At 46.0% G+C, this 22,993-nt stretch overlaps 3 protein-coding genes across 3 annotated transcripts in view; 1 reads left to right on the top strand and 2 right to left on the bottom strand.

Moving 5' to 3' along the window:
• Window positions 1–53: 53 nt before the first annotated feature.
• LOC119399986 (ADP-ribosylation factor-like protein 4C) lies at window positions 54–1,251 on the bottom strand. Its single transcript, XM_037666891.2, has one exon. The coding sequence runs from the start codon at window positions 1,091–1,093 to the stop codon at window positions 488–490; it is 606 nt and encodes a 201-aa protein (XP_037522819.1). The 5' UTR covers window positions 1,094–1,251; the 3' UTR covers window positions 54–487.
• Window positions 1,252–1,614: 363 nt separating this feature from the next.
• LOC119399988 (diphthine methyltransferase) lies at window positions 1,615–11,219 on the top strand. Its single transcript, XM_037666893.2, has 7 exons — window positions 1,615–1,873; window positions 3,018–3,262; window positions 3,408–3,562; window positions 4,088–4,157; window positions 5,867–5,932; window positions 8,154–8,332; window positions 10,297–11,219. Exons 1-7 carry the CDS (start codon window positions 1,760–1,762, stop codon window positions 10,437–10,439), a joined length of 972 nt encoding a protein of 323 aa, XP_037522821.1. The 5' UTR covers window positions 1,615–1,759; the 3' UTR covers window positions 10,440–11,219.
• Window positions 11,220–15,023: 3,804 nt separating this feature from the next.
• LOC119399987 (histone deacetylase 6) overlaps window positions 15,024–22,993 on the bottom strand; it is a 45,765-nt gene continuing 37,795 nt past the window's right edge. The window contains exons 21-30 of the mRNA XM_037666892.2: window positions 22,863–22,928; window positions 22,738–22,797; window positions 21,558–21,647; window positions 21,354–21,457; window positions 20,392–20,459; window positions 19,310–19,349; window positions 18,815–18,875; window positions 17,896–18,045; window positions 15,901–16,029; window positions 15,024–15,099 (exon numbers count right to left, since the gene is read on the bottom strand). Of these exons, the coding sequence (XP_037522820.1) occupies window positions 15,034–15,099; window positions 15,901–16,029; window positions 17,896–18,045; window positions 18,815–18,875; window positions 19,310–19,349; window positions 20,392–20,459; window positions 21,354–21,457; window positions 21,558–21,647; window positions 22,738–22,797; window positions 22,863–22,928 (834 nt within the window). The 3' untranslated portion in view covers window positions 15,024–15,033. The remainder of the gene's footprint in view (window positions 15,100–15,900; window positions 16,030–17,895; window positions 18,046–18,814; window positions 18,876–19,309; window positions 19,350–20,391; window positions 20,460–21,353; window positions 21,458–21,557; window positions 21,648–22,737; window positions 22,798–22,862; window positions 22,929–22,993) is intronic.

The following is a 22,993-nucleotide window of genomic DNA, read 5'->3' on the forward strand; positions in this document are numbered from 1 at the left end:
GAGTGAGAAATCAATGGAACGACAGTCGAGGTTTTTTTGTATCTTTTATTGCGGCGGCGGCGGTACGACGTTACCATCGTGCGTACAACATACACAAACGCGAGCAGCGTACGCTGACCTGCAGCGGAAGCGGCTTCCTTCGCCGGCCCCCGGGATACGATGAACATGACTACTACCACGGGGTCGGGAAAGAGGGAACAAAAACAACTACGTTAAAAAGGAACAGGAACACACTCTTGGAACGCGCAGCACACCCTCGCGAAGAATAAACTGGAGCACGGTTTGTTTCTTTGCTTGTTCATTTCTCGGTGGCAGTCGCTATGCGTCATGTGACGCCACCCCACGGGGCGAATAGTAACGACGGATCGAAGCGGCGCGCTGCGCCGCTGCGGCATGCACGCAGCAGTACGCATCGTCACTGGAGGGCAGCAGCAGCGGATTTTCCGTTAATAGATACACACACACACGGAGTCCACAGGGCTCAATTTTAGGACCGGGGCTTGCGTTTCGCCTGCTTCGCTTGACGTCGCCTTCGCACGATCATGTCGTAGAGGCGTTCGAGCCCGTCGTCTAAGCCCTCGCCGATGATGGCGCAGGCCGGCTGTACGTGCCACAAGTGACTGGCCGACAGTTCGTGTAGGCCGAGCAATCGCTCGATGACGCGAGGTTCCTTGGCACCGGGCAGGTCCTGCTTGTTAGCTAACACTAGCAGCGGTACGCCCGGGTTTTCGCGCGCGACCCGCTGTAACTCTAGTCGCGCTTCCTCCATGCGTTCTTCGTCGACGGAGTCTAGGACAAAGACGACTCCGTCGGTGCAGCGGGTGTAGGAACGCCAGAGAGGGCGCAGTTTGTCCTGACCCCCGACGTCCCAAATGAGAAAGCTGGTGCCCTTGGCGCGTCCAGAGGTTCCCTTGATCTTCTCGCAGTTGAAGCCTATCGTGGGCACTGTGTTGAGGTACTGGTCGAACTTGAGTCTGTACAGGGCCGTGGTCTTTCCCGCGGAGTCCAAGCCCAGCATGACGACGTGAAGCGACTGGTTGGGCGGTAGGCTGTCCAATAGCGAGGCGGCGCCCTTGCCCATTGCCGAGCCCATTGCGGCAGCGGTGCGTCGTTTCAGAGGTCGCCATGGCCTCGGCGGCCTCGCTGCATTCCCGCCGCCCGGAGATCGCGTCTCGAGACTGTTTCTTCGACACCAGCAGTGCTCCACCCCGACCTCGCGGCCGCCATGACAGCAGCACGGCTGGCGTCAGCACGGTGGCCAGACGCGAAAGACGCGCGCGCGCTTTTCCTATCTGAGATGGTCGAAACGCACTGCCGCCAAAGCGACACTGATCTCTGAGTATTGGCCCCAAATCTTAAAGGCTGTGCTAAACGCAACCAGTTTGTGCATGTAAGTTTTGAACCTCCCGGATGTATGCGTCACCTGCCGGCGATATTATGTACATCATTTCTGCTATATTTAGACGTATATGGTTCCATTACTTCTACTTAAAGTCATAGATGACTCGACAAGCTCCACAAACAAAACACCACATTTGATTTTGCAGTAGGCACGTTCAGTTTGACCAATCACAGCGTTCGTATAGCCAAGACAGCTGCGCTGCTTCGCATGGTGCTGGTGCACGTGGATTGCGTGGATTGCGCGCCTCGTTTGGTTCACGCCGCCGCGTTTGCGTGGTCGTTTAGCAGAACTGTTTACACTTGACATGTCCGATATGCGTGATCATTGTGAGTGTCCGTGACTGACGCATTCGTAGTCATGATCGAAGCAACTAAACTGTGGTCCACTGAGCTCGGCCTGCCGGCAGATTGCGTCGAGTTCTGCCCAGTCAGGCCCCAGCTGTTCGTCGTTGGAATGTATAAGTTGGATGAAGTAAGCCGCACAAGTGTCACAGTGCGTTTTTAATCCCTGGTAGCTATATCCTACGACCTTCTGTACGGTATGATCATAGCAGCATCCCTGTCAGTTCCCGGAAGCCCAATTCGAAATTTCGCGCGTTTAAGCTGGCACGTGATTGGCCGAATCGCTGCGCTCTACCGCGGGCTTGGACGGCGCGAGCCAATCACGAGTCGATTTCGCGTACCAGTAGCGTTGCGATTTCGCCCTTCGATTGGTTCACACACCATGGTTCACACCTGTACGAATAGCTTTCGCGGCACACACGACCGACACGCTGGAGGCGCGAGCCCGTGGGTTCGATTCTGAAGCGAATTTCAGTGAAGGAAAAAAAAGCGCTTGCGTCTTTATAATAATAACCCGCGGTGCAGGTTCAGATCGTTAAACCGGGCAATTTATACTTTCTTTCATGTAATATTAAAGTCATTAATTGGGATAGTAATAGCCATCTCAATTTTATGCACTCCCATTGCATTTTTGTCATGTCTGCAGCTTCCACAAAAAGCATTCACATATGATAAAGTACTGGAGCACATATAAAAAAAAGTATGGCGAAAGAGAACAAGATGAACATTCACAATACGTGCTAATGTTGAAATCGGCAAGAAAAAATTAATTGCTGGAGAAGTTCCTAGTTTCAGTCACGCCTATATATGTCATGTTATTGGTTTCAAGCAACGAGACATCTGTAATGTCACTGTCAGAGATAGTTACACGCACATTCAGGAACAGCATTAGCTGAACCCCTGTTTGGGAATGCCGCATTAAAACTAAGGCTGTTGTCACGACATGCAGGAAGATTGTGTAAATGTTTTTTTTTTTTTTTTTTTGACGTCAAAGCAGGTTTTTTTACATTGCTTATCAAAGTTATCAACTGACAAGCGAGATGCTACTCAGCATGGCGTTGCAAGTCTCTTTCCACGATGTCCTTGTACGTTCCTCTTTCTGCCAATACACCTTCTGCAAAGAACAACATATGTATACTGTCATAGACACATTATGATGGGTGGGAAGGTGCCCTTTTCGTGTTCCTTGTGCCTGTGCACTGCTTTCATCGTGCGAGTATCCCATCGTGCTTGTTCCAGCTGAGAACCAGCTTGCATTGCTGTGTATTTTGTAGGAGGCGGGCGAGAGGCAGGGTGCCTTGACTACCTTCAAGTGGGATGGCGGAGCAGAAGTGCAACAGTTGTGCCACTCCGGCTCACTGCCGGGAGTGCTCGACGTTAGGTGGAAAGACGATGTACTGGCAGGTGCCTTCTCCGATGGCACGGTGCAGCTGTACCGGCTACAGGAGAAACAGCTAGAGCCGGAGGCTTGCTGTCAAGCCGCAAGCTGCCTGGCACTGTCTGTGGCTTGGGCACCGAGGTGAGTGCTCACCATCTCCTCACCTTACTGTTCACTAAAAGTGGTGCGGGGGGTCTGTCTGCCTATTGTTGCCCTGCCTATGGACAATGAAAATAACTACAAGGTCATTTGACTCGCCTTCCTAACTTGGCGTCATTCACTGCAGGGGAGACAAGTTGGCTGTAAGCTGCTCCGACGGGTCTGTGTCGATACTGAGCTGTGGTTCGGCTTCCTTGGAATCCATCACGGAAATCCATTGTCACAGTTTCGAGGCCTGGGGCGTTGCCTGGGACGCTGTACAGCCACACGTCTTCTATACCGGTATGGAAGTCACGAAAGCCTCTCGAGACTTTGGCAAAGCTTCTACGTCGACCTCATTGTAGAAAGCTAGTCGTAGCAAAATTTTTTCTGTGCCTTTCAGCGAGGCAGTCGTACAGCTCTTTATCTTTTTCATAACATGAACTTTATTCACTTTCCCAAAGAATGTTGATGAGCATGCTTTTGCCAGCAGGCCCAATGTGAGGAAGGAAAAACCACACGTGTGCTCCTGCTGACAGTAGGCAGCAAGCATGTTGAACATTCCATCAGACACTGTAGTGCCTTCAGTAGAGCCGTCGTGAACAATATACTTGGCACGTTGAAGTGATACGGAGCCGTGCTGCCATGGTTTCAAACGAGTGAATCCGCTTCTGCCTCATTCCTTGTTTCCATTTCATGCTCGGGAATCTTTCTCTTCGTATCATTACTGTGTGAGCTAGCTAGCTCAGCGACATGTACTCTTCCATAGTATTTTATCTTTCGCATACAGTGGACCTCCTTCCCTATTGTGTTTTTGCTGTGTTGCAGGAGGTGATGACTGCCGTTTTTGCTGCTGGGACGAGCGAAGCCCCGGACAGGCTCTTCGCACACTGCGCAGGTAGCCAAAGTGAGCGTTAAGCTGCTGTGCTCACGTTTTTGTAGTAATTCAGGCAGCCATCTTGTTGTCTGTCGGTGTTCACAAACCTGCAGTTTATATCCCATCAATGACTCGTCTCCTATTCGTGTAGGTTAGCTTTCGTGGTAAAATTTTCACACATTTATAAACATCGAGTCAAATTTCTGAACGTCTAGCCCGCCGATCAGAACACAGTTTTGTGACTTTGCTACTTAAGTAGTACTCGCATTATTTTCTCACCTAGTGCAATTAATAGTGTTTTGTCCAGGTGAGCTACAGAGACAGGACTGGTCTCAAGTATTTTTTTCATGAGGCACCCCATGCGGTCACTGTGAGTTCAAACATCACTGTGGAACGAAAACTCTATATTTCAGAATTTGCATCCAAATTTTGGTCATTGTGAAAATCAATATAGATGTTTTTCGAAACCTGACGTCAAATCCCCTTCAGAAATTACCTACATATGGGATATGGGAAAAGTTTTCTTTCAAAATGGCAATGTTAGGTGACATCTTGTTCGAATCCCGTTCCCACCATCTTGACTGTCCTGGCCCTTGTGGGGCTAAATTTCGTGGCTGCGGCCCACTAGCTGAGGTGAGTTTGAGACCCCTGGTGTAGTGTAACATGCACTGCTTCATTTTACTCTGAAAGGATTAGCATCAGTATACACATGGAACTTTCCATTCTGTCCCAAGTGTCATCACTACGGTGAAATTTGTACAACTGGCTTACCAGAGTTCCTATAGAAATTTGTGCTGTAACATCTCTCTTACTGAACATTATGTCTGTGGGAATACGTTTTCAAACACTACGGAGGGTGTAATGTGGGGACATGGCTGTAAGGGCGTCAAAGGCATGGCATTTCTTGCCAACCACATCAGAAATATGTTTGGTGTCACTGTTCAACCATAGCAATAATGATGGGCAGTATGTAGTACACAGATTTCTCTTGAGATTTGACTGGGCTTCACTGTAAAAGTAAAGCGTAGCTTCTTTTGTGTCGTTCCTTGCGATTAGGCTGTGAAGGGTGGACGTATGCCGGGCATAGAGCAGCCATGTGGTGGGCACTGGGAAGGTGTTGCGAAGTAACTGCCTTAATGGCCACTGCATCCTCGAGAGACTTAGGATGCAAATAGTGGGTAAAGGTTCTAAAAACTGTGCAATGGCAGAAATAATGTGCAAAGTGAGGCAAATCAATGCTACACGGCAAATTTGAGGCAAGTGTTTGACATGAGAAACCTGAAGGTCATTCAAAGTCCTGGGTACCAAGTTTGGACACATTTTAGGTGGCGTCGAGTCAATGGCCAATGGGTAGGAAAATCGAGCTCGCTGGTACAGTGGGTGAGTAAAATGTTACTAAGTACCACCCGACACAAAAGTAATTTGATTACCTACTACATCCATTACAAAATGTAATCATGTACCTGTTACACCGTGACATCGGCAAAAAAACATGTAGCCTTACATTGTCATATCAATATTCGTCACATCAAGGTTCAAACGCATGCGCTGTGAAAAGTGTTGCAGCATGCTAAGTGGGTGAAGGAGGCATGATGCCCCTTCCGCTTTTTTTTTCTAAACCACAAGGACAGTTGAAAACAGTTGATGTCAAACACAGTTGATGTCAGTTGATGACAATTGATGACAGTTGATGTCAAACACAGCGGTACTGACACTTGTTCCTGTTGCAGGCACAGCATGGGAGTGACGGCCATTGCTCCCCATCCCCACCAGGACCACGTGCTTGCGTCGGGCAGGTATGCTCACTACAGCAGTGAATTGAGCCTGTTGGTACATCGTTAAAGGGGCCCTCCAACACTATTCAACCCCCCATTTTTTACTTGCGGGTTGCGTAGACTGATGGCTGGGGATAATTTTAGCATAAGTTTAAGCACCGATATCAAATTATTTAGTATTTTAATCACGCGTTGAAGTCGCTACATCGCTGCTGACCGCATCAGCGCGTAGTGGCGCTTGCCAGAACTATTGCGGGCGGAAATGACGAAGATGGGCGCTGGCCTATGATTGGATAAATGTAACGTTAGAAGTAATAACGGCGTTGCATCAAAGTTGAGATTACTATTGTGTTTCGTTTTTCTTTTCTGTGCTTTTTCAATAAACTCCAAGTAGCCGCCGTCGCAACAAAAAATATCACTACAACCACAAAGTACGACAGAGGCGCCGGTTGCCATTTCGCCTCTGGTTGCTCTGGCTTTCTTTTTTTTTTTTTTTTTTGCCTGCACCGGTCGGATGTCCATATGAAACGCTTGCCCCTCTTCCTTCTTTTTGCGTCTGTACGTTTGCGAGCTGCCTCTTTCCGCATGTGCGGTAGGCTCATGATTGTTGTTGAAACGGTGCAAGTAATCCTCTTCGTTGAATTGTTGTCGCTGCACACTTGTAACTCGTCGGGCTGCTCACCGAACAACCCGCGTAGGGGCGACCGTGTTTAACCGCCCATGCCGCTCCACAAATTCCCTTCTCAGAATGAGAAGAGGGAATGACATGGAATGTCGTTGTAAGGAGCAGCAGACAAAGCCTCCCCAGCCTCGCTACGAAGCAGTAGCGCCCGCTCAAGTTCTGACAAGTCAGGAGGAACCACGTTTGTTACTATGGCAACGACGTCAACAATACGTTGGAAAGGAGAAGCAACAATGGTGTGCGAGCTTCCCCTACGTAAGAGCTTTCAGCCCATTTCATTGGAGCGCCATCCGACGTCACAGCAGAGAGTGAAATGTGGTCACGTGACCCCGCGAAAATCGAGTTGAGGGCAGGCATTTTTTTTTCTTGTATTTTGAATGTTCTAAATTGAATAACTTCGTACTGCGTGCCGCTATCGCTGCCGTTCTTGCTGCACTAGTTCGTCCGTACTTCAGTCTACGCAATCCACGAGTAAAAAATGGGGGGTTGAAGAGTGTTAGAGGGCCCCTTTAATTTATTGAGTCTTGCCAGGAAACGATTACGAAGCACACCATAGTAGGGGCTCCGGATTAATTTTGACCAACCTGAGGCTCTTTAACGAGCACCTGAACCTAAGTATGCAGGATTTATTGAACTTCGCCCCCATCGAAATGCAGCTGCTGTTACTGGGAATCGAGCCCGCGACCCTGAGCTTGGTTAGCAGTGTGACACATTGTTGGCACATATCGTAGAGAAGGATGATAAGCTCAAGACGAAGCCAGGACAGAGAGTGCCATCTTTTCGTTCTGGTTTCCTCTCACACACTGGTGAAATTCATCATCCTTCAGCAGCTATGCTCCTTCCAGTTCATTCGACCATGCCCAGATGACTTTCGCTGAACTGCATATCTTTTGCATGACTGTGTACTCACTCAGAAAGACTTCTATTCTGCTGGACGTTTGCGTAAGGTTTGCTCAGAGTAGTGGGAGACGTGCATGGTGAATGAGAGCCAGTTAGCAGTGTCTATCGCACTAAAGGCCTATTGCTTATTGTGTGCTTTTTGTGTGTGTGCCTGTGCACAGCTTGTTGCTTTGTGTAGCGCTGTTTGAGTTCTCTGTACGCATTCAGCATATAGGGAAATCATCGGATATAAAGCTTGTGTATGCGATTGAAAATGTATGCTTGAGAAAGAAAAAAGAAAGGCACACAACTCATTCATTGAATTGGGATTGAATGAAGACAGCGGTGTTGCTATAAAAGTGAATAGCAAACATTCGCTATCATTATCCGACATAACCCCAGCACTAGAAAGTTCTGGTAGTAAATATGGCAGTTTAATTTGGTCAGAAATTATTCTAGTGCTCACACTCTTACAAAAAAAGTGTGGAAGAAGGCCAAAGAGACTGTGTCATCAACAAATTCATGCTTCCGTTTTTCTTCAAAAATGTTTTGGTTTTTACGAATTTTAAAACTGCAGTTTGGCAGTTGTTGGAATGTTACCACGATGACAGTAGGCACTGATGATATTATTGCAACTCCAGCACGTCCTCATGATAATGACGATGACGACACTGCTTGCAGCTACGACGAGCAAGTGCTGCTGTGGGATACCCGGAGCTTCTCCAAGCCCTTGGCCGAGGGACAGGCAGGAGGCGGCGTCTGGCGGCTTCGCTGGAGAGCGGGACCGACGCATCGGCAGCAGCTGCTGGCTGTTGCTGCGATGCATGGAGGAGCGTGCGTGCTCGCCCACAGCTCTGCCGGTAACGCTCTCTCTTCACAGTTTGAACCATTCTCTTGAGATTACGAATGGGCCAATGAGTGAACTGGGTGGCTTGTATGGTAGTAAACATTAACACGTTATGACCAACAGATTATTGATATTGAATATGTAAGCAGAACAGTCACTGCAGTCCACAAGTGCTGTCCTACAAGTATAAAACCTGGACCATTCTGTCTTTCCTATGAATAAAGTATCTCTTTAAAACTTGGTGAGTAACAAACGAAAATTCAGTAGCCAAGGACAATGCGGTGGGCCACAAAAAAATTAATTAAAATAAAAAAATAATGTGTAGAATTAAGAGAATGGAAGACAGTGTTACCTTCCAATAAATTTCTCACTCTTACCATTTCTCTTTTCAAATAAGTTAATTGGTTAAAGCTCAGTGGGTTAGGCAGGCGATCAGTGCAATTTTAATACTACTTGTTCACTCATCTAGTACTGGTGACCAAGTGGGCAAGCTGCTAGTGGTAGCAACTGATTTAATCTCTGGTGTTTTATGTGCCAAAACCATGGTATGATTGTGAGGCATGCTGTAGTGGGGAATCCGGATTAATTTTCACTACATGGGGTTCTCTTATCGTGCACCTAAATCTAAGTAAACGGGTTAGCAGCTGTTAAGTGGTATAGTCACATTCACTTTCACTGAAGACAATAAACAAGTCGTTATGTATCTGCCATTTCTTCCACAAGTGTGTGTATATGTGTGTGTAGAGACATGGAGAAAGTGGCACGCTCACAGAGAGCAGCTGTCAATAGAATAACTTTCACAGGACGGCAGATGCGCTGTGAAGACTCAGTAATGACTCCATGCATATATAGATATTCTCACGTCTTAATCGATTTTCAGAATGACGCGCTGTAGTTTTATCTATCACGTGAGAGATCGTTTTGAAAAAGACTTGTTTTAGACCTAGTTAGTATTTACTGGAGTGAATTATTACTGCTAAATGATGAACAAACGTAAACAAATATACAAGCATAAACGGGCACCAGTGTCATTTTTCAAATTTGTTAATGCACATTTGTCATTCTGGTGCGTTAACTAGTACTACAGTAGACTCTTGATAATTCAAACTCTGATAATTCAAACTTTCGGTTAATTCAAACAAATCTTAAATTTTGGGTTGGCCCACTATGTTTTCAATGTATTTTAAAGCTGCTTAATTCAAACTGCCTCACTGCACAAATTCGCTTAATTCAAACTTTTTGCTTGCCCATGTCTGGAAATATCTGCTGCCTTTGTTGCTTCTAGCTGAACATTCACGTTTTTCTGTTACTAACAGGCGCAAATAAATTTGATTGCCTGCCTACAAAACGGCCAAACTAGCCGAACCTTGCGCACCAATAATCTCGTGCTGACTGAGGAAGAAATAACGCTACGGTTTGGCCTTGATCTATCACATGCCAAACGTTTCTTAAAGTCACTTTCTCTGCAGTATACCATGCGAGAAAAGGTCCTAAGAATTAGAAGGGGCTAGCAAATGTCGTGGGACACAACACATTTCATCCCTTAATTACACACCCGTGCATGCCTTGTATCATAACAAGTACCAGTACTATCGCTGATGTCTAAAAATTTTACTGGCAATCATGCAGAGCAGCCTATGATGTCGCTGCGGCACTGAAAAACAATAAATATCGCAGTGTTTAGTTGGTGAATTGCCCCGAGTCATATTTATGAGAACTTCTGCTAATTCAAATAAAATCCTGAGGTCCCTTCAAGTTTGAATTATCGAGAGTCTACTGTATGTTATGTTGCCAATAGGCGATGCTTCGGTGTCGTGCCTTTAAACTTTCGTTGATGCGTTTATGTAGACGGCTTCCAAGTTTGGGTGTATCTGTAGTGAACCAGTCAGTGCTTCTTTAAGCAAGTTTTCATGCGTACTTTACAAGCATCAGTCACGACTTTGCTAGTTTCAGTCACGACGTTACTATAATGCGCAGATGTCCTGGAGCGTGTCTGCACCTACACCGGTCACCAGTCTATGGCGTACGGCATTGACTGGGCATGCGAGGACACCCTGGCTTCGTGTTCCTTCTACGACAAGCACCTAGCACTGTGGCGGCACAATGTGCTTCAAGCGTGATAGCCGTGCCGCAGATAGCGTAGCTTTGCAATATTAAGGGCCACCCGCTCATCACAACCTGCCTGAATACATCACCATTGTCGTGTCATTGCATTAATTTCTTTCTATTTTTTTTTTCTTGCACCTCTCGAGACAATAGTTACTTGCTACAATCTTTCTAGCGGCAGTATTTTAGTGCGACCACCTTCATGGATAGTCAAGCACCTACAAAAGGAAATTACAGGTGCTTGAAACTTTGTAGCGAAGGTTTCTTTGCGTTCGTGCCACGTTGTGGATATAATCCGACAAAGCTTAAGCACGCGCTACGTCACGTCGGTGAGAACAACAGGGTCTATAGTCCAGCACACTGGTGCAGCCAACGTAACCTGACAACTGCCAACATGCTTTAACTTTTTCCTTACCGTCTCATAGAGCATCGATCACTATGGATCGATGGTTTTAAATGCCCAGCCAAAACGAGAACTAGTAACTCCGCGTTTACGGACACCTAGCGCTATCTGGCCAGTAATAGGAGAACTACTGTGCATTTTTTTCTTTTTTGTTTCGGTCTATTAGCACAAGAGTGTGAGAGCTTCCGCAAAAAAAAAGGGGATTCTAGTTTTGCAACATGGCTCCGAAGGCGCGTCGCGCATTGCCGAAGAAGAAACTTCCGAAAAGTGAGAAAAGTGATCCCGCTGCCTCTGCTGCTCATGTTCTCAACTCGAGCAGTAGTGAGCAGTCTGTAGACGAAGTTGGATCATCAGATTTCGACTCGGACTGCGATGATTCATCTCCGCAGCCCGGACCTTCAACCAGTGTGGCAAAGTAAGCAGAATTTCGGATGTCGATGTTATGCGGTGTGTGTGTTTTGTAAGTGAGGACACCTGTTTACATTTTCTTATTAGGGTGTCAATTACGTATGGGGGTGATATTCTGCCAAATGCACCATGCCGAGTGAAGTTTTCACCAAAACGAACACCTAGTGTACACCTGGACATGACACGCCGGAATGAGATGTGGAGTTTTACTCGCGCACTGGACATGTTTATGATGTTTTTTACTGCTGAGATGATCTCAACTTTCTGTGCATACACTCACAAGTATGCTTGGATGAAGATTTAAAAAAAACGCAGCTATGCAGAACTAGATGGCTCTTGGCTTGAGGTCACGCCCCCGGAGATTTTGCGTTTCATTGCACTCCTCATTTACATGGGTATTGTACAAGTGCCATGGCTTCATATATGCTGGAACACTGGGTTGATATACAGTGGTCTCCTTCCAGCGAAAATCGAAAGGTGTGGTCGCTGCTTTAGCACATCAATGAGGCTTCAGCACGATTTTTCCAGCCACGGGAAGCCATTGCAGTAGATGAGAGGACGGTAAAATCCAAAGCTAGATCGGGAATCAAGCAATATATTCGTGATAAGGTGACAAAGTCAGGTTACAAATTGTAGGTTTTAGCTGAATCTGAAACTGAATACACTTTGCAGTTTTTTGTTTACACAGGTAAGAGGGAGACACCAGGACCACATGGAGTGGCTTGTAATGTTGTCAGTAAACTTTTCATAAATATTTAGAACAAGGATACAAAATATACATGGACAATGTTTATACCTCCAAGCACTTTTTCGAACATCTCCTGCAGTGCAAAACGCTGGCATGTGGAACGACGAGAAAAGATCGCCGAGGCTTTCCTGGCGACCCGAGAGAACCAAAATGGGAACAAAAAAGGCTTGGTGGGGTGACATTCGTCAGGTCAGGGAAAGAAACGTGTTGTTTCTCCAGTGGAAGGACCGCAAGGCTGTTAGTCTAATGAGCACGATGATTCGTACAGCGAATGAACATGTCTCTGCAAAGAGACGTCAGAAAGTGGGGAATAGACTGACTGAAAAAAACAATAAAAAGCCCTTGTTGGTCCACGAGTACAATGCAGAGATGCTGGGGGTTGACAAATCTGACCAGATAATTGGCACGTATAATGTCCTTCGGAAATGCATCCGATGGTGAAAGACACTCTTCCATTGAATCAACATAGCCTGCGTAAATAGCTTTATCCTTTTCCAAGAGCATCGCAAACAGCACCCCGATATTCCCGAATTAAATTTGAGTTCAAGATTTGACCATTTTTCTTTCCAAGAGACGCTTATCAAGAAAATTTTGAACCTGGATGATGATGATCAACCTGTCGGAGTTTCTTATCTGCCACCCAACTGGATTTGACACAAGCCTGAAAAGGTTGACAGCCAAAGGAACTGCAAATTTTGCTACGAGAACATCAAAAAAGAAATGAAAACAAATGTTTTCGCAGCGCCTGCGAAGCGCATCTTTGTCTCACTACCACGCGCAACTGCTTCTCTGAGTGGCATATGCATCATGGGCGCTAAGATACTTTTTGACCTAGACTGCTCAAATTTGGAGCTATTGCACCTTAGCATACAGACTATCATTTGTAGATTTCAGTTTTGTTTTAATCTAAATGTTGTGAAGTGTAACAGCAATTTTATATCTGCACCTGTACGTTTTCCTTCATTTTCCTCAAACTTCAGAAATATAAAAAAATGTGAGACTGTTTGCTTTGAACTTTACTACATTTGAAAGGTGCATCAATAAGCAGCATTTTGATATGCTATAACAATTCCTAGTGCACCAAATAGTTTTCGATTAAAAACATATGCCGACATATCGAAAAGGGCAGTTTTCTGCAGTAAAGAAAAAGTTGAAGAGCCCGGCATCAAGATGGCTCTTGTTCCATCCGCACCCATGCAGTTTTGCTGTACTATCACAGACAGTTGCAGTCCTTAAACTGCGCACAGATTGGAAATCGTCTTGCACGTTTTCTGAAGCGGGCAGTTTGCGGCGCGACGATACCTTTAGATGGGCATGGCAGGTACAGTGTAGTGTGACTGGACACAACCTACACTTGGTCGCGCTCCAAGCCCATCAGACTATAAGCATGTCTTTACGGTCTGCAGCCTTTACAATGAAGCGCACCTGTATAATAAAGCATCCCAAAGGTCCAGAGCACTCTGTTAAGACATTTGACTGAGATTTCACCCAACTCGGCAGCAGACATTATGGAAACAAGCGTAGCCACAGCGTTGGAAATGTTGTTGGCTGCACAAGTTGACAAGTTCAGTGTAGGTTTGCCTGTAATCTCGCAATATGGTAGTTTGGAAGTGATTACTTCCAAATCACCGTATTGGAAGTAATTACTTGAGAATGCTGCCCCGGCTTCTACTTGCCATTGCCACACCCTCTGTGAAATGTGTTCTAGGCAATAATACGTGTGTAACAGATGTCGAGATACCTTGTATAAGAAGTGCCTTGCGCCTTGCATTATGAAATGCACGCCCTATTTATTACCCAGGGATTGTGAAATGGGTAAGCAAGCAAGCAAGTGTGCTAATGCCTACACACCACTTTTAAGTTTAGGGTTGGTGCAAACCTCTCGCAACAAAATGAAAAGATTTAAATAAAGCTGTTGAGTACGCTGTTGCGGATGTGTGCATTTACGTCTATTTCGGGTGTGAAGATGGGCTGCCCACTCGCAGTGTGGTTGGCTTGGCTATTTGGCGGTTCATTTTAATAAGCAAACAGTGCAAAAGCTGACAAAGACGTTGACGAGACAAAAACATATGCTCGTCATCAATGTTCAGCACAGGTTCTTGCGTGCCCTTGCACCATTCACTCGCTGAGATCAGGCACAACAACAGTAGCATGGAGTTGTACACCTTGTACGGGATTTTCTAATAGCGAAATGTCCAAGCCGGATACAATATTCGAGGGAAGCGAGCTCAACATATGGAATGAAAGATAAAGTGTTTCCTCATTTCTAGAGATGGCAAAATACAAAAGCTTGAGCGGGGTCAACTTGGAGAAAAGAATGAGGCTTATGGTACTATACATTGTTTGACGCATGTATGCAAACCGTTTGCAACTGGACGTCCGGACAATTGAAAAGCTTGTAAATGCCAAAGAATTGGTTCTGGTTATCCAGAGCAACGCAACAGTGTCAATAAAACAAACATGGGGTCATCATATTCCTAGGTGCACACACGATGTCATGTTCGTTGAAGGAGAGAAGCGCTGCACAAGAGTAATGCATTCGTTTTAACGAAAACATGGCAATGCTGGCCAGACGGTAAAACCAAGACCACAAATGAATGTGCAGGCTGCCTGAAAGCAAGCCATCCTTACTAAACGACAGAATTATTGAGAATAATTAAATCTGCCTGGTGACTTGAATCCCCAGCCACTGCTCTCACACAGCTGAGTCATCGGTAGCTGGGCTGATTTCTATCATTCTCTTTCTTTAGAGACACCCTGATGTCAGGTTGTCATCCCCGACGTATTTCGATCAAATAAAGACTCAACAATATTGAACAGGGAATTCTTGAATCAATAGAAGTGACTATTTATTTTTCTAAAAAAAATTCAAATTATTCATGCACTTTGTGGGAATGGCACCCGAGGAAGTCTTGCTCGCATGGTAAGAGCGTGAGATGTGCCAGTGCCTTGCACAAAGCTTCAGGAGGCTTTTCCTTCCAAAGCCCCTGGAACTTGAAGGGGTCACTCTGGCGGTAGAAACATTTACTTAACTCAACAGTCCCAGCAATCACACAACAAACTCAACACTGCCAAACTTCTTCAGGTAGGCATCTTCCTTGGCAGCTTGGAGGACCTGCAAGCAAAAGGCACGATAGCATGAACACTCATGGCCATAGCTTTGCGACAGCATCATGTATGTACACCGTGAAGTAGCAGCTTCGTCATCATGTTTATGTCTACTTCACAACAAAGGCCTCTCCTGGGATTTAGGCAGCTGACAATACCACACCTGCACATTTCATCATTTCATCGCACAACATAGATTTTTGCGGCCTTCAGACCGCATTTTTCTTTAGGCATTCATTCCGTAAATCTATTGGTGAGCCCACGAGAAAACGGAAAAAAAAAACCTTGCCAATCCGGAAGCATCAAATCTGACCTTGGGAACAATTAGAATGTAAGTAATGGAAAGTGCTTCAATCAATTTGCATTTTACAAGAACCAAATGCAACAATGCACGTAATCATTTGCAGGCTTTAGTATTGTTACGTTGCCTACGTAAGAATGTTACATTTCATGTAGAGCACATGAGTGGAAGTTCTGGGCACATGCTCTAGGCGAAACATGGCATCCTTACGTACAGAACACTCTAGTGGACGTAATGCATGCAGTACTAAAACTCTCTACTAGATCTACATCCAATCACGTAGCTGCGTTGGCATACTCCAAATTTAAGTGATCATTATGTACAGTGCCAGAAACCCGACTAGGGAATGCACAACACAGAAAGTCAATCGTGGCACCAAACAGATGGGCCTGGCTAACTCAGCACCAGAGGGCACAAGTAGCACGCAAATCTGGCGAAGGATTGTCGGCAGTTGCCTTTGGGATGTGAGGCCTAGTGCTGTTTCATTAACAGAGCAGGAACGCTTACGGGATTCGTGACGTAGAAGTTGCAGTCGTAGCACCAGACAGACAGGTCCGAGTAACTTAGCACCAGGGGGTGCTGCGTTTCGTCATGGTGCGTCACCATGTGGCCGTTCACATAGCGACTACAGTACACCTGCACGAAAACGGAAAAGGACATGTGCACTACCGTTCAAACATTTGTTTTTGGTGCCGAACATTCTTGACCAGAGCTGTGCGAATAGCAAAATTTTGAGTACGAAGCGAATTCAAATATTAAAGTTGGAGAGTGAATCGAATAAAATATATTTCAAATATTTCTCGAATGTTTTTCGAATACTACTTCAAAGTGAAATTAGAGAAAAAAGCTTGCAGAGGATCCCTAAGCATATTGGTATAAGACAGCAACATGAAAGTGTTTCTTTTGGCTAGGTTGGTGAAGCGCTGGGGGGGGTGGTGTTTCCTAGTTGTCCTATCAAGAATGAGGCAATGCAGAAGCATTTATTTACATGGTTTGGTGAAACCAATGTGGTGTGGACAACACTTTACATGTGAAAGGAAAAGACACTATTTCCTCAACCTCTCCTCCTCCCTCAACTGTGGAGGGCCAACTTGATGTGGCAGACAAGGGCGCCCTCCCTTCGAGTCCGGAGCTCCTGATCTGCCCCATAGACGTCAATGTATAAGAACATCTGAAATTTCGGCTGCTGAAACTCTTCGCCGTCCAACCTTTCGGACTTTCAGGTCCAAAACGACATTAATTAAAGCCCCCACCTCTCCCAAGTCTATCGCCTCATGATTCGAACCAGCGCTTTCGTGAGTCAATCCGTTTGCGGCTGTAGCAGAGTCCGAAAGACAGCTTTGCACAATGCCAGAGTGTGATGGAGTGAAGCATATTGAAAACCTGAAAGGGCCACTGTCACGTCACAGTGCGGCGATGTCTTTATGAATAAGCGCCGGAAATTCATGGAAGCGTGATGGTGGCAGGCGGTGATGTGGCCTAGCGCAGCGGTATGCATATACCGGAGAGTGCTGCGATGCAGTTCATGCTGCTTCTTTGTGCGAGACCGCTAAGTGCGCTGTACATTGCCTTCACAAACGAAAGCAGCTCACCATCGCCACCGCCCATGGGGGGTCAAGAACAGAGTGGGCATCATGTATACTTTCATGATAAACGCATGCGTACGGTACAGCAAGTGCCCTGGCAGTGACGGTGTCAGTGTAGTTGACGATGTGCTGCACACAACTATGAACGATTGGCTTCACGCGATAGCAGCGGGGGGGCGAAAATTATGAGCTTCTGGTACGATTCGACAGATGTCACGGCCAGTAGAAATACACCAGCTTTGCGCTCTGAAGCGAATTTTTGAACGCATAATGCCGAACGTACCGGTACATCAGTGACAGTGAAAGGGTCAACAACTGACGCGTGACCTATCAACTGCTTCTCAAACCCCAGGTGGCCCCCAACCTCCGAGACGTCATTGCTGTGGCCGAGCTCCGAGCTGGTGCAGCTAGTATGATGGTGTCATAGTCGCCATTGCACTTTTGCCGTGCTTGCGCCAGCAGGCTACTTTTGGCTGCTGTTCGTGAGTCCATGGCCGCGGCGCATGTGTGGAAAACAAGGAAGCCTCAAGAAAGTTGTTGCCACCAGACGATGATGACGACGGGAGAGCACTTGCGGCAGGCGAAAGAGCACCAGCAGACTATGCAGGCAACACAGAAGTGCTTCACAGTTCTGTGTGCCATATCACACACTAGATGGCGTTAGTCGCGGGTTATCATTCTCGGAACTCTCCCAAACTGAAACTGAGGCCGGTCGGCAATAAACAGACTGAAATTAATTGTCGCACGCTGCAGCAAGCGATGTGCTTTGTTATGACTAATAGGCCCCCAGCAATATATCACAGCACAAAAAAAAAAAAAAAGTCGCCAAACCAAAATTTCTGGGTCAGTGCCCCTTGAAGACTGCTTTGCGTTAAAAGGAAGAAAGATACGTTTCGCGGACGTCAGTCAGACTCACTTTGAAGCAGTGGAGGCAGGTCCAGACCTCCCGTCGCACCCCGCACGTCAAGCAGGGGCTGCGGGGATCGCTGAGGCCTGCCTCTGGCAGAGGTGGGAGGGCTTCCAGGTGTGGGCACCATGTCTCTGGCTGGATGCAGAAAGGTGCCCCCTGCGCACCACACACCTTGGTAGGTGTACTAGGTGCAAAACCTTGACATAACATGAACTCATAAACACTAACCGCATTGTTTCTACAGCTCTAGCTAGAGTTTAAAAGTATGTGAACACACTCTATGACGTTGTGACCAAATGCATGGAGTAAGTCACACTATTTTTTGTGTTCTGCTTAAGTGATTAATTAGGCAAGAGTAATTAACCAACTTTTAAAGCAACTAAGTTGGGCGAGAAATTCCAATAAGAAAGTTTTAGATTTGCAAAACGCCCAATTAGACAGTTTCTAACTTTCTATCTTAATATCTTGCTACAGATGTCCGTGACATACAATAAAATACCACGCAAGTGGGCATGTCACGTGGTATATTCTTGTGTTTTGCGGCCATCTGTAGTAAGTAGAAGGACACTAATACTTAATAGATAGAAAGTTAGAAACTGTCTAATCAGACATTTTGCAAACTGATCTCCGACTTTCTTCCTGGAATTTTTGCCCCAACTTTGTTGCTTCAAGAGTTGGTTAATTAATCTTGCCTAATTAAGCAGAACACAGAAATAGTGTGACTTACTCCACGCAATAGTCAGCAAAATGCATTTGGTCACGTCGTCATATTTTTAAACTCTGGCTAGAGTTAGCTGGGGCATCCTGTATAATCTGCTGTAATGCATGCCATTGAGAGAATGCCTCTGAGAGCTTGGTTCAACCTGGACTTCTGATTGGCAGGGAAAAATTTGCAAATGGCACGATCGCGATGACGCAGTCTCACCTCTTCGTCCTCAAGGCTCAGGGCAGCCAGGTCCAATGACAGCGCGCCGTCAGGAACGAGGCTGGAAGAAACGCAAACATGTGCAAGCAAAGGAATCATTACTCCAGACACCACCAGTTTCGAGAATTGTGCGACATTTGCCATCATAACGACACAGAACCGCAAAATTATCAAAATGAAGTCTGAAAACGTACAATTCAAAAAAGAAAGAAAGGAGCAAGCTACAAAAAGGAGCACGATTTCAGCCAGATTTTCAGAAAGGAGGTGCAGAGAAAGACTTGCCGACAACCCCAAGAACAGGGCAAAAAAAACGAAGAACGCTATTCGCTTCAAAGCAGGAACACAGGGGAAGCACAAAGCAAGAACAAGAGGTTGGGAACATGGACAGTAGAAAAGCAAAGGTGCACCATATTCGAACTTTCTGTGCCCCCAGCACTGTGCGCACTGGTTGGTCAGCACGTTCTGCAAGTAAGACTGCAAAGGAAGCTCACTCACCCGTTGGATGCCAGCCACTCCTCTGATGGCAGGTCATAACCTGTGACATAAAGCACACAACAATGAGACAATCACTAATGGTGTCACAGCAGACTGGCAGTGACAACTGTACACACAGACGTTTTATTATGTGCCCACATTTTATTCGACAGGACAAACGTTTTACTACAGAATGCACGCAAGGTTGCACTCTAGATGTGTAGTATTAGTCTTAAGCACAAACGCAAAAAACAGGCAGTGCTAAGAAACACCATGCCTGGGTCTGAACTCTTGCCTTTCATGAATAGTAGGGACGGCTGAATATTCGGGCATTTCACATGTTCGAACGAATATTACAGTACTCGAATTCGCTTCGATACGAATTTAGATTACTCGAAATTTCAAAGTATTCGAAATGAACGAATATTGTATACATTTGACCGCACATAACTCCCTGTAAAGGTGGTTTCACTGCAGCGTCTGGTTGCTGTGCCTTGAAACAACCCATCCAGGGGAAGTCTGCACTGCTGTGAAGCCACACTTTAAGGTTCAATGCACGCATTTGTTTAAGTTTAAAAGCGTGTTATATGGGCTTATATGTACTAAGTATAGTAATTTTTAAATTGTAACGTATTGCACCACTTATGACTTGCACCATATTCAAATCTTGATACTATTCAAGGCTGCTTCCACTTCTTTTCAAACCAAGAAAGTGACATTCACTCATACCTAGTTGCAATCCTCAAAAATATTGTGCCAGGGTCATGACAAAAATGCTCATTTTTCTTAATAATATGCGGTAAATACTACTCGAACTATTCGATTTGAAATTATTCGACCAAATCACTATTCGCTTTGAACCTCAAATTCACTACTCGCCCATCCCTAATGAATAGCATATCAGTCCTGGCTAGGTGATCAAACTAATGACACAGAAATGTCGATAAATTGCCTCTTGAAGTATCCCTTTGATGCAGTAGCACAGGAAATAAATGCAACGCTTTAGAAGCACCTGCCCCACCTAGCCACCTTATTTCAGTTCACATATCTTCTTTGTGCTCTCGGGACTTTTGCAAGCAAGTTAGCAGATGGCAATGACTCACCAGAAAAGCGGAGACAGGGCCAGTAGCTCCGGTGAGCACCCAGGGTCCGCCTAATGGACTGGACGGCACTGTAAACGAAATTGCGCACGTTCGTCAACGTACATGTTCGTTTTCCTGCTTGTGGTGTCTCGACACCAAGGCAACCTAGCGCTTAAACAAACCGACAAGCAACAGAGCCCTCTGTGACGCACCTATCAGATGCATTCTTTCTGCACTTACGCAGCGGACGTAATCAATAAGTGCAATCAACTCAAGATTTTAAATATGCAACGTGCAAAGATGGCCTGCTGCTCTGTGAACCTTTTTTGGGAAATCCCAACAAACACTTTTGCACAAACTCATCTTTTTTTAGCGCTCTACATAATCGCGCAAACCTGCAATAAAAGCCTAGCGATGTGAAAGTGCTCTTTGAGCACCGGTATGTGTCAAACTGTTATAGGCCACTAGAGTTACTGCAGCTTAAAGCTAGGCTTTTGTTGCCTCCCATAGAACACTCTCTCCTAAGAAAGTATGTTCAACTAAGATAAGGATTGCAGAAAACACAAATGCAGTGTGGCCTAGACATAAAAGGACATGAGACGTGACTGCCATATTAACTTATATTTCAAATAAATAAATGAAGCCAAGTGATATATTTCGCGAGTATATATTTTTGTCACAGTGGTAGAACGTGGGTTAAAAAAAAGCGTAACCGTATTGTATGTTTACCTTCTTACAGTCAACTGTTCATGTCCATGCATGTTACATAAAGTTGTCGACTTGATGAGAAACGCACATCTGAAGCAAGCATTCCACAACAAGCAACTCTACAAAAGGGACGACAGATGCTGCGGTGTAAGCAAAGACCAGCATGCTTTCACAACTAAGTGGCATTGCCTGCAGCTACAGCAAACAGTGCAACACTAGTGCAACATTTGTGTGACACCAGTGCCACTCCGTTGTTGCACCAGGGAACAGCTTGCCTTGGACAAGGGGCAGCAGGTCGCAGCTGAGGTGGCCGCAGTCCCAGGAGGGCGCTGACGCAGTGGCAGACTGCCGAAGGGAGCTTGGAGAGGTTGTAGCCGCCCTGAAGCGGACACAGCCATTCAGAACAAGCCACAGCCAAGCCAAAGTCAGCCCAAGCCTACAAGGTCACCCCTGAGCATCATGAGTACTTCTTCACTCACCTCGAGAGCGAGGATGACGCGGCCACGAGCCAAGGGTAGCAGCAGGTGCGTCAGCTGGGCGTACGCTTCGGCGGTCACCCGGCAGTACCCCTGCACCCCGCCGTCGTTGCAAATGTGCGTCAGCTGGACAACCGTCTCTCGCGAAAGATCCCCCGTTACATTGGGTTCAACAACGATGCTTGGGACGCCATATCTGCTGCGACTTTCATAACCTCGTAGATGCTATACAACTAATCTTGGCAGTGGAGCAAAGGCTACGGAGGTGGGGCTTCTGCACATTCGTCTTACTCCATTAGTAAAGCGGCAGGTTGCAGCTGATTTCAATTCCAGTTTTGGTTTTGCTTGATCGCAGAGTTAATACATATACATGAAAAATGTGAATGGGAGGGAAAAATTTTGATTGTACAGAGTCACATTTCGAGCGTAGTATTTTTCTTGGAGAACTAAATGGCAAGCTTGCTGCATCACGTGGACCAACTGACGTCAGGGACGCGATGTTTACACTATGGAGAACAGGCATGCAGAAAACGTGGTGCTGTCTAAGAATTGCAAAAAAAAAAAGAAAAGAGAATAAATTCTTGTAACCAATAATTTTATTTTACCTACGACTTCCTGTAACTGATTGTCTCATAATAAATAAAGCAGTGTTTTTTTAGCAAGGGAAATGACAAAATTATCAATAAAGTTAGGTACTATTTCTTGGCACGCTAGCAGGCATGCGTTTCAGTTCTATAACTTCCACAACACTACCAATAAAAGTATTTTCTTTTTTTCTGGGGATTAACGTCCCAAAACCACGATATGATTATGAGGGACACCGTAGTGGAGGGCTCCGGAAATTTCGACCACCTGGGGTTCTTCAACGTGCACTGCCAATAAAAGTCAGTCCTGCGTATAGAAGGGCGGTGGATTGGGCTAGCCATTACGTCAGGATTACTGGAGAGGGTCACAGCACTAAGCAAGAGGAAACGAGATAAAGTGACGTGCAAAAGACTTGTTTCCTAGTGTTAATTAAACCTCACTGGCGTTCCTACATCTATAATGGCACCAGGCGTCAGCAGCAGGAAGTCAACTACAGGAAGGTATACGCCATTCACCAGAGCTTTACACAACACTCCCATCCTTTAAAGAATAAAAAAAACCCACAAAACTCATGACGGGTGATATCCACTCCACTCACCAGCGGATCTCCGACGCAACTGTCGAAGCCGCTGGACACCAGGACTAGTTCGGGATCGTACTGCAAGGAGAGACGCGGCACGATGTAAAGCAGGGCCACACTACCGAGTATTCCTGGCAACTCACCGCGTAGGCGACGGGCAGCACCAGTTGGAAGAAGGCAGTCAGATAGTCACCGTCCGACATCCCCTCCTGCACGTTTCGTGAGGCTTCCGTCAGCGAAGCAGTCAAAATTGATCTAATTCTGGGCTTTTTCA

Source organism: Rhipicephalus sanguineus, chromosome 7 (genome assembly GCF_013339695.2).
Source record: "Rhipicephalus sanguineus isolate Rsan-2018 chromosome 7, BIME_Rsan_1.4, whole genome shotgun sequence".
Lineage (NCBI taxonomy): Eukaryota > Metazoa > Arthropoda > Arachnida > Ixodida > Ixodidae > Rhipicephalus > Rhipicephalus sanguineus.